The sequence below is a fragment of the Talpa europaea genome, assembly GCF_964194135.1.
Source record: "Talpa europaea genome assembly, chromosome: X".
Taxonomy (NCBI): domain Eukaryota; kingdom Metazoa; phylum Chordata; class Mammalia; order Eulipotyphla; family Talpidae; genus Talpa; species Talpa europaea.
This window is the reverse complement of record NC_140081.1, coordinates 58,620,491-58,636,444: the sequence shown is the minus strand read 5'-3', so window position 1 is coordinate 58,636,444 and position 15,954 is coordinate 58,620,491. Positions and strand designations below refer to the sequence as shown.

The following is a 15,954-nucleotide window of genomic DNA, read 5'->3' as shown; positions in this document are numbered from 1 at the left end:
TGAAGAATATTAATTATTATATAGCAAACGCTAATCAATTAAGGCAACATTCTACACAGCATTGTGTTGGTTTATTGTAGAATACTGAAAAATAAATAAGATCTGTATCTCAAAAAATTTTCTAATGCACTGTGCAAACAGACATGGCACATAAGCAGAGCATAGGCAATCACACAACTATAATAAAGTATGAAAATGAGAAAAGAGGGGGCGGAAAAATTAATTTTGACTGCTATGATTGGGAATGGCTTTCTGGAGGATATGGTATAAATGGTTACCTAATTTTTGGTTTGCAAACCTTTCGAAAAGGAAATTTTTCCCATTTGAGAGAGATTGAGAAGAAAGCAATAAATAGCTTACAGTGAACAAATGAATTCATCTCAGATTTAGAGCACATTCTGATGTCAGAAGCAGCACAATATCATGGTTATAAGCACAAGGTGTAGAGTCCAAAAGACCAAGACATGGATCCTGGCCCTTACTCGCTGGATTTATTATGTACATTATCAATCATACATTTGAAACTTAGAACTACTATAGCCGCAGTCTTGCCATATTTAAAATGGGGTTAATAACAGTACCTACCTACAGGATTATTTGAAGATCACTTGATTGATATATATTTTTTTTTCTAGGCCCATCACTGACACATAGATTTCACTAAATATTATTATTACCATTTTAATTATTATAATTATTTTATTTCAAATCAAGGCACAAATAATTGAACTAAAAAACCCAATTCCATTGTAAAGTATACATTTCAAAGAATGCTAAGAATATTTGTTTTTATTATTAAAATGTTTTTAAAAATACTTTGAAATGGGGCCTCCCCAGTGGCACAGCAGTTGAGCACTGGGTTGCAAAACTGCCCGCAGCCTCTGCAGCATGGGTTCCATTCCCGGCCGCCTGGTTATTGTCCTACATGGCGTGCAGACCTCTCCTGCCGCCCGCTGCTGCGGTCAGCAGTGTACTTCGTCAGTCTGTCTGTCCTGCTCTCCGCTCTGGCTCTGGTGGATTCGCTCACCCTCCCATGCTTCTGACTATACCCAGTGCTTGTATAAATAAATAAATCTTTAAAAAAATACTTTTTAAATGTATACATTATTTCCATTAGTGATCATACTCTATTTTTCTTTTAATCCTGGAACCACTCCCCCTGAAGGTCTCATAAAAGCAGTTTTGCTTTGGGCCTCCCTGGTGGTGCAGGAGGTTGAGTGCCACATTGTGAAGCTGTCCGCAGCCTCTGCAGCGCAGTTTCAATTCAGGCCAGCCAGTGAGAATCCCATATGGTGCTGCAGACCTCTCCTGTCTCGCCCGCTGCTCCCCTCAGCAGTGTACTTTGTCAGTCTGCCTGTTCTGTTTCCCGCTCTGTCTCTGGTGAATCCTCTCACCCTCCCATGCATCTGGCCTGTACCCTGGTTCTTGTATAAATAAATAAATCTTAAAAAAAAAAGTTTTGCTTTGAACTTCCTTCTAGCAAGGAATTGAAGGTATGAAGTCAAAGCCAGTGAAATTCCCTACAATCAAAAGTTCTTGGGGCCTCCCCAGTGGCGCAGCTGTTGAGCGCTGGGTTGCGAAGCTGCCCGCAGCCTCTGCGGCGCCGGTTCGATCCCCGGCTGCTCCCCGGCCACCGGCGGAGGGTCCCACATGGCGCGCAGACCTCTCCTGCCGCCCGCTGCTCCCCTCAGCAGTATACTTTGGTCCTTCTGCCTGCTCTGCTCCCCGCTCTGGCTCTGGTGAATTCTCTCACCTTCTGACTGTACCCAGTGCTTGTATGTATGTATGTATAAATCAATCAATCAATCAATAAATAAATCTTTAAAAAAAAAAAGTTCTTGATTTTTCTTCAAAACCTAGAAAATAGCCTGGATTACCATATTTGATACAAAAGGCTTTGCTCTTGAAGTTTCTTTTGATTTTGTCAGTTTTATGTGATATTTACAAAGTGTGGTTCATCATCAGTAAAACCTGTTATTAACATGTTCTCAAAGGTGATTGTTACTTGTGGTTAAATAATAACTGAGTTTTTCATCTTTTTAACAAATATTCTCTTAAGAAACAGTGGAACAAAATTAACATAATTGCAGTGCAATGGAGACCCCAAATCTGTTTTGAATCCTGTGGTAATAACAATGTGCTTTCCTCAGTAACTTCATTTTTAACCACTTCAAATGATTCTCTTCTACTATGAGGAAATCCCAGGTGTTCAGAGTTAGTTGACAGGGTGTTAATGTCATTAACATTCTGCCAGCTCTTACTGTCAGTGTGTTAATGGTGCCCCTGCTGCTCAGTCACTCCCTGTCCTCCAGTTGGTAAAAATGATTTAGCCAGCAGTCAATCAAAAAGCTAAGCTCTATTTGGGCAATACACAGATCTGCCATTGACAAGATCTAAGTAAACGTGGTATATAAGTAGTAAGGTGAACACTGTGACTAATATGCTGTTCAGGCATTAAAAATGCTAAGAATGGGCCACAATACTTAAAAGCCCTCTTTAAAGAATGGTCTTCTAGGGGATCCCTGGTGGCCTAAGGGTTAAGTCTCAGCACGATCACCACTAAGGCCTGACATTGATTCAGGCCAGGGAACTAACCCACATATGGCGCAGCAGACCTCTCCTGTCTCACCCACTGCTCCTCTTAGCAATGTATTTCAGTAAATCCACCTGTTCTGCTCCCCACTCTGTCTCTAGTGAATCCTCTCATGACCCCCCACCCACCTCTGGCCTACATACCTATTCACCCACATGGTTAAATAAATAAACCTTTAAAAAAAAAAAAAAAAGGTCTTCTTGCCCATAGGAAAAAGCAGTGGATATTAAGTAGAAGTGATGATTTGATTTTAAAAATAATAGAAAGGAAAAAAAGAAACTTAGTCACAGTTATCATTATGGGTCAAGAAGACAAAAGTTGCAAGAATCTGAATCAGCTTATAATATCTAGTCAAAAAAGAACAGGCCTAAGGGCTGACAAAGCAAGCCATTCACAGGACTCCCTCTCACTGGTCCTAAGCATGGGTTATTTTTCTAAGCTGTGAAACCAGCCATGATTTTAAACCTCATCTGACCATCATCTACAATAGGATACAGACACAGACTACATAGTTCCTCTGTAGGACTTACCTCTCCAAAAATGTTCAGAGAGGCTTTTCCCAGTACATGTAACCTTGGCACGCGGTGCAGGTCTCAAGAGAAACTGTTACCATTATTTGAAAGAATGAAGATGACCCAGATTAGGGTCATCTTCAGAAATAAGCATTTTTTTAATATTTTTTTTTATTGGAGAAACTTATAAGTCAGAGCAAACATTCAGAGGCAGTTTTTTTTTTCATATGAAGTCATCCTTTCCTCATTATGTAAGACTCCCTCTCACTGCAGAATAACCAAAGGCCCCTACCTGATTCTATAGCTCAGGGTATGAATTCTGTCTTTTACATCCTTTGGAATTTATAGCCATATAAATTCCCCATATATATATGTATATATAATGATTTTTTTTCTTTTTTTTCCTACTGATCTTTCTGATATAATTTGTTTGCTAGACCAGTATAATAACCCAGAGGGGTGGGGGAATTTTTCCCTAGAACCCTATCTGGTAACCTTGAAAGACATTAAGATGTTCACTAGAAATTAAAAAAAATAAAAACCATGGCAATGATGGAGGATCAGAATAGAAAAGTTGGAAAAGAGGCACCACACGAACAGAAACCTGACTCACACGATGTCAGAAGCTGGAGGTGGGAGTAGAAGTGATTAACATGGTCTTAAAATCAGCTATAGGAATGAAAAATCCTTAGGAGCCAAGGCACAGCCCCTAGCAAAGTGTCAGACTACAGTTAGTGTCACAGGGTGCAGATGGGAGGTAAAGATTTGGAGATTGAAGGCCAATGCAGAATCTCCAATCTCTTTCAAATTCTATATTGTTATTGAAAATCAACAAAAAACAAACCATTCCACAAAGGATTGAGCCCCTCTCAAAGAAAATAAGATGTTATCAGTGCAATATCTATAGTGGCATGGGGCAGAAACCCTTCTGCCTGCCTGTGCCTATGCAGAAGCTCCTGCTGTTGCAAATTTGCTCCCTCTGCAGGGCAGCAGCCTCCTGCCTGCCTGTGACCTGTGACCTTGCCAGTGCTTCACTTCACTGATCTCCATCAGCAGAGGCAGCTCTCCTCCCAAGGCCGCTGGCCTACAACCATGCAGGCCTCTCTTTTAGCAAACCTGTCCACTTTCAGGCAGCCCTTTTCTGCCTATGTGTCTATGTAAGTGTCCTTTTCCTTCTCTCCCTATTTATAATAGACCTACCCTTTTGGATATAACCAAAAGTGTCTTTCTGGTGAGGAAACTCACCTGGGAAACTCGCCAACTTGCCAGTGCCACTGAAAGGAGAGCTCTGGTGAAACTTTTCCCAGAGTGAAAGCAAGGACTCCACTCTCTGAACCCAACATCTCCAAAAGAACTTCAGCAATGTAAAGTTTTGAGCTGTTGATGTTATTCTGCAACAACTGAAGTTTACTACAATCAAACTGGAATAACTATGGTCAATTTCAACTCCATATAAGGAAAATACTCCTCATTTAATAAATGAGAACACGTTTGAAAGCTCAAGTGTATAAAATTAGGTAGTGTCTGATACATAGTAAATTTGAATAAATGAGAGAATATTAAAATATTTACAACTTACTAAAAATATTAATATAGATTCTATTTTAAGTCACTGTACACTTAAGCTAAAAAATTCTAATATTATTAACATGACCATATTGATATAAAGAATACCAACAACTTTGCTTTAAATAAACATGATAATAGTAATAATTTCCTAATAAGGTTATTTTATCAATGTGCACTTCAATATATTAGTACTATTATAGACATTATAGATCCCTTTGATCCCAGAGCCTCCCTCCTGTAAATTATAAGATAATTTTCCAGTTTCCTTCCTATATTTTAAGTTTGTAAATTAGTTTTGCTTGTTTTACTCTTTCCATCTATTTTTTCAGTGGAAACAAGCAACAATTTGGGGTGGAGAAGTCAGAGGTGATGAGTTTCCTTCGCAAGCCATTGACCATACTTAAAAAGAGGCAAGAAATAGCCTGGGGCACAGTCCATTCATGGAAGAGGTTTCATTCTGTATTTTGGTCAATATTTTTGGAGATTTACTATAAACAGGTAGATAACACATCTAAAATTGATTGAATGCATGTTCTACGAAGATGATTCAATGTTACTCAAAGTCTTAAGATTTATGTGAAGGAAATTTTTACAACTATAAGCACAACTTAAGATTATTTAACTTTTCAACTTACATATATAGGGCCTCCCTGGTGGTGCAAGGGTTTAAGACTCAGCCACTACAACATGAGTTTGATCCCCGGCCAGGGAGATGACCCACATGGTGCAGCAGACCTCTCCTGACTATCCTGCTAGTCCCCTTAGCAGTGTATTTCAGTTATCTTCTGTTCTGTCCCCCCCTCTATCTCTGGTGAATCCTCTCACCCCCACACCTCTGGCCTGTACTCTAGTTCTTATATGCATAAATAAATAAATCTTAAAAAAAAAGTGCTAAGTAAAGGTAGGAGCTTGAACTAAATCATCTCTATTGTCTCTAGCTACACAATTACTGAGTGCCTACACATTACTAAGTGCTGGCACTGTGATAGGTATAAAATAATTAACACACAGGACACGATGCTGGCCATGGGGAAAGCAAGAGAGAGACACATGTAAATGTCAGACTATCAGCAGCATGTCAGGCTATCTTGTGCACTATTCTATTTTCATGGTCTAGCAGTGACTAGCACATTGTAAGTGCTCAATCAATACTGCAATATTATGAAAGAGTAATGGTGAGCACAGGATACTATGGAACTTAATTTAACCAGGTGGTTTGGTGAAACACTGATGCTGTTCTGGAAAGCTCAGAGGGGTGGCAGTACTAGTTTTATTATTACTGTTATTTTAATTTACAGTTCTTTTAAGAGAGATTACTATTTAAGTAGGTAAAGTTACTTTCCAGGGAAACTATTCCCATACTTGTGCCTGTTGTTATTCAATTTAAAGGGTCAATGACTTGAAGCAAAAGAATTTATTAGCAGGGGACAGAAACATTGGATAGATCATCCAGGTACAAACAATCCTATACTAGAAACAGAAACATGGTTCTAATTTTAAAACAATATCAAGAAGCCCACCTTAAGATAATCTTCTCTTTTGCAATGCTCCAAAAAATAGAAAAACACATTAAGTAGGCACAGATTTGTCATAAAACACACACACACAATAAACACACACAGATCTACCATTTTTCTCTGTGTGTGCATGTGTGTGTGCGCACACGTGTGCATGTGTGTGCATGTTTGTGTGTGTGTACACACCCATATACATTACCCACATGAGAATTAAACATTTTATCAGGAATTTTTTAAAACATCGAAACTCAGTGGGTGTCAGAGAAGTATTCTAAACCAAGAATAATTTGAACAGTTCTATCATTGCAATTCATGAATTGGACTTTTTAACCAATTGAACTTATTATTCTTTCTTCTGTAAAATAAATCCCCATATATATTTAAATATAATTATGCAAAGTAACAGTCCCATACATTTTAATACAGTTTTGAGTTCCCTTGTGGACAAATAGTCACACTTTAGTGCCACATAAATGAAGAATAACCATTCATCTGTAGCATACAGATACAGAAGACTCTGGATTTCCATTTTATAGTGCTTAATTACCTGCAGAAAGAGAGAAAAAGAATAAGAAGTCCAGGGCAATTTCTAGAGGGTTTTAAATTACTTTTCTTTTTCTAAAGGAGCAAGAAAGACTACTCAATATTGCAAGTTGCTATGTGGTCATAAGCTAACTGTACAAGAAAATAAAAATAACAAGGGGATCAGGAATTATATTCAATATATGAAGCAAGAATCAAAATCAAAGTTGAAAAATGTAGGTGGTGTTTCTAGCCACAGGACAATATAACATATTTGAAAGAAAAACCTAGTCAGCAATAACGAGAAATTCTCACATTAAGCATCCCATTGAGGGCAGTTATATAATCTAAGGTTATTTTTGAGGATTTCCTGTCTTCAGTCACCCACAAACGTATGTTTTCTATTTCTATTTATGAAAGTATGCAGCATCACTAAAGAACCACATGAAACTAAGAAAACAACGTGTTAATCCAAGAACCAAAGCACGGGAGAATGAAAAAAAATCTTCACATAAATATAAATCACCATTTTCAGAAATTCAAGTTCAGTACTATAACTTCCAACTTGGGTAGGGAAAGAAAGCATATAAGAGGAAAAAAGGCAATAGATTTAACCTTGAAACAAGGTGACTCCCATATAGTTGTTGATGGAATTTACTTATTATCAGATAAAGAATTTATAGTATTTATTCCCTCTAGAGATATAAAATGGTGAATCAATCTGCAGTTCAAAATATTTATTTAAACCCAGAGGAGGAAGATATGGCTTTAACTTTTGAAAATCAAAATAGGAAAAAAAAAAAAAAAACACAGCTCTAATGTAGTTTATCTTTAGACACCAGATTTAACATCAAACAATTCAAGCCAAATGCTATTTTTCAAGTTCTCCTTTTATATGTTTCTGTAATTTATATGAATATATTATATGTAAAATAGGGGTTAAAAACATTAATTTACCAAGAAATGCTTAATGTTATATAGCTACTATAATTTATTTAAATGCATAATCTACTGATTAATTCATCTATCCATCCATTTTATCCTTCACAACCTTTTCAGTCTTACCAAGACTAGTAATCCTCTGATTGACCTTGAAAATGCACATGTACCCTCAGAAAATACCTGCACACAAAAAGAGAATTAAAAAAAAATAATGCTCTGGACCTCCTTGGTGGTGCAAGTGGTTAAGACGCAGTCTATGAAGCTATCCCCAGCCACTGCAGCACGAGTTCGATCCCCAGCCAGGGAGCTACCCACATGGCACAGTAGATCTCTCCTGACTCACCCGCTGCTCCCCTCAGCAGTGTATTGAAGTCAGTTTGCCTGTTCTGTTCCCCAATCTTTCTCTGGTGGATCCTCTCACCCCCAACACCTCTAGCCTATACCCCAGTTCTTATATGCATAAATAAATAAATCTTTAAAAAATAAAAATATAATTCTGTTGATGATTTCCATTAAGCAACTGGCTACATAAAAATATTACTTTGTTTTGTTTTAGGTTTAATCAAGCCTCATAAAACTTACCTTGTATATCTTCTGGGTTTTCAAATGAAATTCGTTGAAAAATGACTCTTTTTCCTATTCTACATAGTTCAAAACATCATGAACTAAATTTCACACTGCTAATATTAAAAACAGAAAAAATTATGTATACTTGAATTTATCAGAACATGAACAGATTGTTAAGTTCAAAACTAACCACATGGTAGGCAGGTAGGTACATAGATATAAGTAGGTAAGTAGGTAGGGTAGGCAGGCAGGTAGGTAGATAGGTAGGTAGGCAGGCAGGTAGACACACACACAGAAAACAAATAAGACATCTAAATAAATAAAGGATATGGTCATCTTTTCCACAAACTTATCATGTTGATTTTCTGCTTGGGGTAAATTCTTGATGTCACGTTCAAGATGAGTAATATGCTGTTCCATTGTTGCAAGGTTGCTCTTGAGAATTTGAGCTGAAACTAAAGAACAATGTGCAAAGCATTTAGAATATTTTACTAGGCATTCCACAAAATTACTAAAACAATATCAGTTAAAGTAATGTGGGGAATAGTTCCACGAAGTCAACTCACATTTTTCTGAATTACTGCTCATAAAAATTCTACTCTCCATGAAATAAGTGAAATCGGGTAATATAAGATAGCAAATCATCATATTTAATATGGGAATGTCCCCATTTTATTCAGCCATTAGTTCAAATGAGTCCATTTTAATTTAAATTTATAGATGGAATTCCCACTATTTCATTCTTTAAAATCCAATCTCAAGATTAAAGAGAAACTAAAGTTCAAAGAGATCTTATCTTATTAATGCATATTCTTGGCTGTATAAGTGATTTAAGATTATATAAAAGGATCAAATATTTTTCTTTTGTTGAATATTCTGATTTTTATAAAACAAAATTTGATAAAAGTTTCTGTCTTCAGTACTTTCATACCCACAGAGATGAGAAAAATAACTCTTGATACATAAAGAGAATTTAGAGCAAACCCCAACGAACACATATGCATATATACACCCACAAAGCTTCAACATGCCTTCAAATACTATCATTAGTTGCTTTAATTACCCCTAACATCCTCTGCACTTTTCTTTTTCTCTCCTCATTGACAACCAATAATTTTAAGTATTGTAGTCAAACTGTTCCTAAATACAAGCATATTTTTCAGATCTTTCATGATGCCTTTTTTCACGGGGGTCTTTTTTTTTTTTTTAAATAAACTTAACAGCATTCTATAGATACTCTATTACTGCATGTCTGCCAATTATGTATGAAGACACTTCTATCAATACAAATGACATTTGGCAGGTTTCTGGTTGAAAAGACAAGGTTAATATTAGAATTTGATAGATAGCCTATGACATTAGTTTTTAAATCCATGCTTCTGAAACAGTTATCATTAAAGGGCCATGAAAAACAAATGGAATAATACCACAGTTCTTTTTTTTTTTACATAAATTTCAATTCATTCAGAGGCATATCAGGATTACAATAAAAAATTCAAGAGACTGACAAAATCAACCCTGTGACAAAATTAAGACAAACACTTTGATACAAATTCATCTCACTGATGCATATACCTTTATGACTCTACAAGGAGAAATTCACTGAAATGTACATGGAAGTTCAAGAGACTGGAAATCAAATGTCAACACTAAAGACATTTTTTTCTATTAATCTATGATCTCAAATACTCTGTCCAATTTAGTTCCATTTATTTAGATTTGACAATCTTGGAAATTATTCTTTATTGGAGAAGCCTCAAGAGAGTTTTGTATTGCCAAAAATTTACCAATGGCTCAGTGATCATTGCTTAAAAAATTAGTTTGCTGTGGAGGAAATAATTTTCTCTAACATTAAGAATAAATTTTTTTCACTTGAATTTTTCCAGTAGATTTACACTAATAATTCAAAAGATTTCTCCTTTTCTACTTGCATGACTGAAAAACTGAAGATAACAAATTGACAAGTTGTTTATGTCATTTAGATTACATGGAAGAAATACACTCATAACAAATTTTTGCAATGAACAAAATATGCCCAAAGGCCAGGTTTAGGTCACAATACTAATCCTACTACCAAAAGCAATAGCAATTCCAGTAGAGAAAAAGGGATGATGATGAAGATTCATCTTCTGATTATTCAATGCAGAAATAGTCTATCAAGATATGCTGTACACAAAAAATAGATAAATAATAACAGAATACTTTTAATCTAGTAAAAATACTTTTTTTTACTTCAATATTGAATTCTAAATAAAAACAATAGTTTTCAATCATTTGTCTCCTCAATTTCACATGTCAAATACTTACTTCTCTATAAATTCCTCTGGATTTCTAGTCCAAATTCCCTACCATTTACAGGCACTTTTTTTCTAAGTTATCTTCCATGACTCACTGCTATAGAAAGACCTTATGGAGGGGTGGTACCTGCTCCCGCTTACATGCAGTCACCTTGGATTACAAGTCCCAGTAAGCCACCCACTGGACTTCCTTAACAGAAGTGCTAATGACAACTAGGCGTGGATATAAGCAGTCATGCTTCACTTATAACTAAACATATGCAGGCATGGCTCTCTTATTTCTGCAGTCCGACTTGGAACCTAGTACTGCTGCAGAGGAAACTTGCAGGAGACGTGGAAGAGATTCATGGGTAAGAGACACATGGTTTGCCTGTCCTTGGCAGAGACAATGACAGTCTTTACCTTGATTTCTATTTTGAGTTTTGCATCTCGTCTTCTGTCCCAGACCTGCTTCACCCCTTTCTTATGGTTCCCTGCCAGAGGTGCCAGAGGGTTTTGTGGCAAGCTTTCAGGCCTCACCGGCCCTGTTTCAGGCCGAGTCTGTTTGGCTGGACACTTGTCAACCAGTGGATCGATAATTTGGGAAGTTTTATTGGGAAATTAATATCCTTTCATCGCTCCCTATGCACACTGATTCTAATAAAGATCTTTCTGACTGAGTCTGCTTTCTTTGCCTTTGTGCAGTGGATGGCTAGATTCCATCCCTTAGAGCACAAATATTAAAAGTTTGGAGTCCTGTGGTGCCCCTCAGTCATGCGCTATCATCACCCTTTGATTTGAATTAAAATTATTTAAGACTAGTGTCATAAACACAGAGACTCTGCTATGAAACCTTACGCTACTTTATGGTAAGATCTGCATCTAATTCTTTGCTTATACCTCAGTACTTATCAGTGCTTTATGTATGCTAGTCAATAAATATCTGTTCAATAAATATGTATATAGTAGTCCATGGTTTCACATTGATCCTGAGCAGCAGAGCTACTGGGAACTTTATTTCAACCATATCACAAAAAGATATTATATTTAATAAGATATTTTCAGAGAGAGAGAAAAAGACTACATTCACATAGCTTTTATTACAGTATATTGTTAAAACTGTTTTTTTTAATTATTAGCTATTGTTGAGCTCTTACTGTGCCTGCTTTATAAATTAAACTTTATCATATGTATGTATGTGTGTGCATGCATAGGAAAAAAAAATATAGCTTTATATTGGTTTCCATGCTATCCATGGTTTCAAGAATTTGCTAGGGGTCCTGGGCTCTATCCCCAGAGGGTAAGAAGGGCTACTGTATTGCAAGAACTTTTGGTTCAGATTTAAATTTATGACCACTTCTGAAATTGAATGTACATACAGAGGTAAGAAACAATCAATGATCGAAATGTCATCATATTTACTATTATGTAAGTATGGAAAAGAAGTAGGAAGTTGAAATCTGTCTAATATGAGGGAGGTTTGCAGGAAATGCTTAGATAAATGGGAAAGTGAGAACTAGGGTAAAGAAGATAAGTAAAGGTGCACCTTTCTATATTAGGCTACCTTATTATTCCCCTCTAATGAATAATTAATTTATGCCTTGGCATAGTAGGATAAAATACTGGAGATGTAATAATTCACGTATTCTAGCCCATGTACAAAATTTATGACTGTAGCAAATGAACAACACCATTAATATAAAACGAATATCCTTAAATTGGTGGAATTATGGCATCTTAGAGTAAGAATGACATTAAAGAAGATTTGCACCAGCCTCTCAAATTTGAAAAACTCAGGTTACACAGAATCCTAGTCTAAGTTTCTAGAAAACAGAGACCAAGACAAAGCTTGCATATTAAGGTCTTATTGGGATGCTGGTAGAATGCAACCCCAGGGCAATGGGCATGAGGGAAAAGGAAAGGAAACATAACAGGGGAAGTTACTGAACTGGCCGTCACTTTACAAGCACTACAGCTGGTTGTGTAGCATCTCAAATTGTTTGTCAGGGGTAACTTCATGGGGATGTGACCTGCACAGTTTGTGCAGGGCTTCATGCTTAGAAGGTCCCTGTTCTTTGTTTAATGCTTTATTATTGTCATTTTAAAATTCTTAATACTTTTTGTAATGATGCCCTGCATTTTCATTTTGCATGAAGCCTCATTAATTATGTAGTTGTTCCTGTTCTCCAGAGTAGACAAACAAAACAACTGCAGCTTGGAAGAATTTGCTAGTGGGGATCAGCAATTCACCTGCCAGTTCCTTCTCACTGCTTGTCTTGCATTGGTGAAATTCTGTTTGAAGGGCTGTCTGTCAACTTTCTACTCTGGCTGGGGAGCAAGGCAGATGACCCAGGCTTGGAGTTGTGATATGGCAGAGGAGAGGCCACCTTATCTACAGTAGTGCATGAACTGGATGCAGAACAGAGGATTCACTATAATAAGTGACTTACTCCATTTTTGACAGTTGATAGAATCAGAAGCATTTTTGTTAACTCATTATCATATCAACCTACTTGAACTCTGCACACATCAGTCCTCATTTTGCCTTGTAACAGCAATGATCAAGTCTCTTATTTTTATTTTTTATTTTATTTTTTAAATTTTTTTAAAGATTTATTTATTTATACAAGAACTGGGGTACAGTCAGAGGCACAGGAGGGTGAGAGAATTCACCAGAGACAGAGCAGGGAGCAGAACAGGCAGATGGACCGAAGACACTACTGAAGGGAGCAGCGGGCTAGGCAGGAGAGGTCTGCCGCGCCATGTGGGTTTCTCCCTGGCTGGCTGTGAATTGAACCAGTGCTGCAGAGGCTGCGGACAGCTTCACAGCGCGGCGCCCAACCTGCTTTGCCACTGTGGAGGCCCTCTTTCTTTCTTTCCTTCTTTCCTTCTTTCCTTCCTTCCTTCCTTCCTTCCTTCCTTCCTTCCTTCCTTCCTTCCTTCCTTCCTTCCTTCCTTCCTTCCTTCCTTCCTTCCTTCCTTCCTTCCTTCCTTCCTTCCTTCCTTCCTTCCTTCCTTCCTTCCTTCCTTCCTTCCTTCCTTCCTTCCTTCCTTCCTTCCTTCCTTCCTTCCTTCCTTCCTTCCTTCCTTCCTTCCTTCCTTCCTTCCTTCCTTCCTTCCTTCCTTCCTTCCTTCCTTCCTTCCTTCCTTCCTTCCTTCCTTCCTTCCTTCCTTCCTTCCTTCCTTCCTTCCTTCCTTCCTTCCTTCCTTCCTTCCTTCCTTCCTTCCTTCCTTCCTTCCTTCCTTCCTTCCTTCCTTCCTTCCTTCCTTCCTTCCTTCCTTCCTTCCTTCCTTCCTTCCTTCCTTCCTTCCTTCCTTCCTTCCTTCCTTCCTTCCTTCCTTCCTTCCTTCCTTCCTTCCTTCCTTCCTTCCTTCCTTCCTTCCTTCCTTCCTTCCTTCCTTCCTTCCTTCCTTCCTTCCTTCCTTCCTTCCTTCCTTCCTTCCTTCCTTCCTTCCTTCCTTCCTTCCTTCCTTCCTTCCTTCCTTCCTTCCTTCCTTCCTTCCTTCCTTCCTTCCTTCCTTCCTTCCTTCCTTCCTTCCTTCCTTCCTTCCTTCCTTCCTTCCTTCCTTCCTTCCTTCCTTCCTTCCTTCCTTCCTTCCTTCCTTCCTTCCTTCCTTCCTTCCTTCCTTCCTTCCTTCCTTCCTTCCTTCCTTCCTTCCTTCCTTCCTTCCTTCCTTCCTTCCTTCCTTCCTTCCTTCCTTCCTTCCTTCCTTCCTTCCTTCCTTCCTTCCTTCCTTCCTTCCTTCCTTCCTTCCTTCCTTCCTTCCTTCCTTCCTTCCTTCCTTCCTTCCTTCCTTCCTTCCTTCCTTCCTTCCTTCCTTCCTTCCTTCCTTCCTTCCTTCCTTCCTTCCTTCCTTCCTTCCTTCCTTCCTTCCTTCCTTCCTTCCTTCCTTCCTTCCTTCCTTCCTTCCTTCCTTCCTTCCTTCCTTCCTTCCTTCCTTCCTTCCTTCCTTCCTTCCTTCCTTCCTTCCTTCCTTCCTTCCTTCCTTCCTTCCTTCCTTCCTTCCTTCCTTCCTTCCTTCCTTCCTTCCTTCCTTCCTTCCTTCCTTCCTTCCTTCCTTCCTTCCTTCCTTCCTTCCTTCCTTCCTTCCTTCCTTCCTTCCTTCCTTCCTTCCTTCCTTCCTTCCTTCCTTCCTTCCTTCCTTCCTTCCTTCCTTCCTTCCTTCCTTCCTTCCTTCCTTCCTTTTTTTTTTTTAAAGATTTATTTATTTATTTATACAAACACTGGGTACAGTCAGAAGCGCAGGAGGGTGAGAGAATTCACCAGAGCCAGAGCGGGCAACAGAACAGGCAGAGCAATGAAATACACTGCGGAGGGGAGCAGCGGGCATGGCAGGAGAGGTCTGTCAAGCCATGTGGGACCCTCCCCTGGTGGCCTGAGATGGAACTGGTGCTGCAGAGGATGCAGGCAGCTTTGCAGCCCAGTGCTCAACTGCTGCACCACCAGGGGAGGCCACCTCTTTCTTATTTTTAAAGAAAGGTGCCAATCACTTCTTAATCTGCCCAAGGTACAAACACCCAGCTCCTTCAACTAGTCCTCCTAAAGTATACGTGTGAGTCATTAATTAGCATTTTAAGTAATAATTAATATTTACTGAGTACTTACCATGGACTAGATACTATTCTCAGTAGTTTTATGTATTAACTCACTTAATCCTCACAAAAACTATATGAGGTTTGTACTACTTTTGAGCAGGTGTAATCTAAACCAAATGTTATCTACTCAGGAAACTGCAAATGCAAAGCAATATTTCTAGGACCTGGAGGGCCAATAAGGTAAAATGAAATCTGTACCCTTTATCACTTATTGGCATAAATGTAAGAGCATTTCCTGTGGTTCTTGGATGCACCTCATCTTGCCCTATTCCACTTTGTCCCAGGATGAGATGACCAACCTTGTCGCCTGGCAGGAGTGAGGCACCAGCTGGGTCTCAGTATCGAAACTGGCATGGTTTCATAAATAGATCAATCAGGTTTGAGCTGGCAATGGCACCATTCCGGTTTTGAGACCCACAGGGTCTTATAAACACAATCAGGATTGAGACTGCACCAGTGCCAATCAAGTCTTGGAAATATTGCCTATTTTGAAAATGGGCAATCAGGTTTGAAAGGAAAGTACCCTGAAGGGAATACAAACAGGGCAGCAGAGATCAGGACCTTCATTAATCTAGACCTTATCATCTGATCTCTGCTTCTGACCACCACCTCCTCACGGTTGGTGCCTGATCCTCCAGCATCATCACCTGGTTGACTACCTGACCACATTCCTGCCTCCAGCTCTGCTTCCACATCACCTGCTTATAAGTGCTGCAGGTCTGTGCCTTGCACCTCTGAAAGAGCTATACACTGGTGCCCAATCCTCTGGTACAACCTCCAAAGAGCTGCCCACCATTGGTCTGTGGGTGACTCCATCAGAGCTACAACACTGATGCCTGACCCTCCACATCACCACCTG

The 15,954-nt window shown here is 38.6% G+C and overlaps 1 protein-coding gene across 2 annotated transcripts in view; it reads right to left on the bottom strand.

Moving 5' to 3' along the window:
• The window catches only part of DIAPH2 (diaphanous related formin 2), a gene marked incomplete at both ends in the record, with an annotated part of 881,049 nt that overhangs the window by 326,321 nt on the left and 538,774 nt on the right, over positions 1–15,954 (bottom strand). For both annotated transcript variants that reach the window (XM_084259207.1, XM_084259208.1), the window contains one exon: positions 8,551–8,677. In XM_084259207.1, the coding sequence (XP_084115333.1) occupies positions 8,551–8,677 (127 nt within the window). The remainder of the gene's footprint in view (positions 1–8,550; positions 8,678–15,954) is intronic.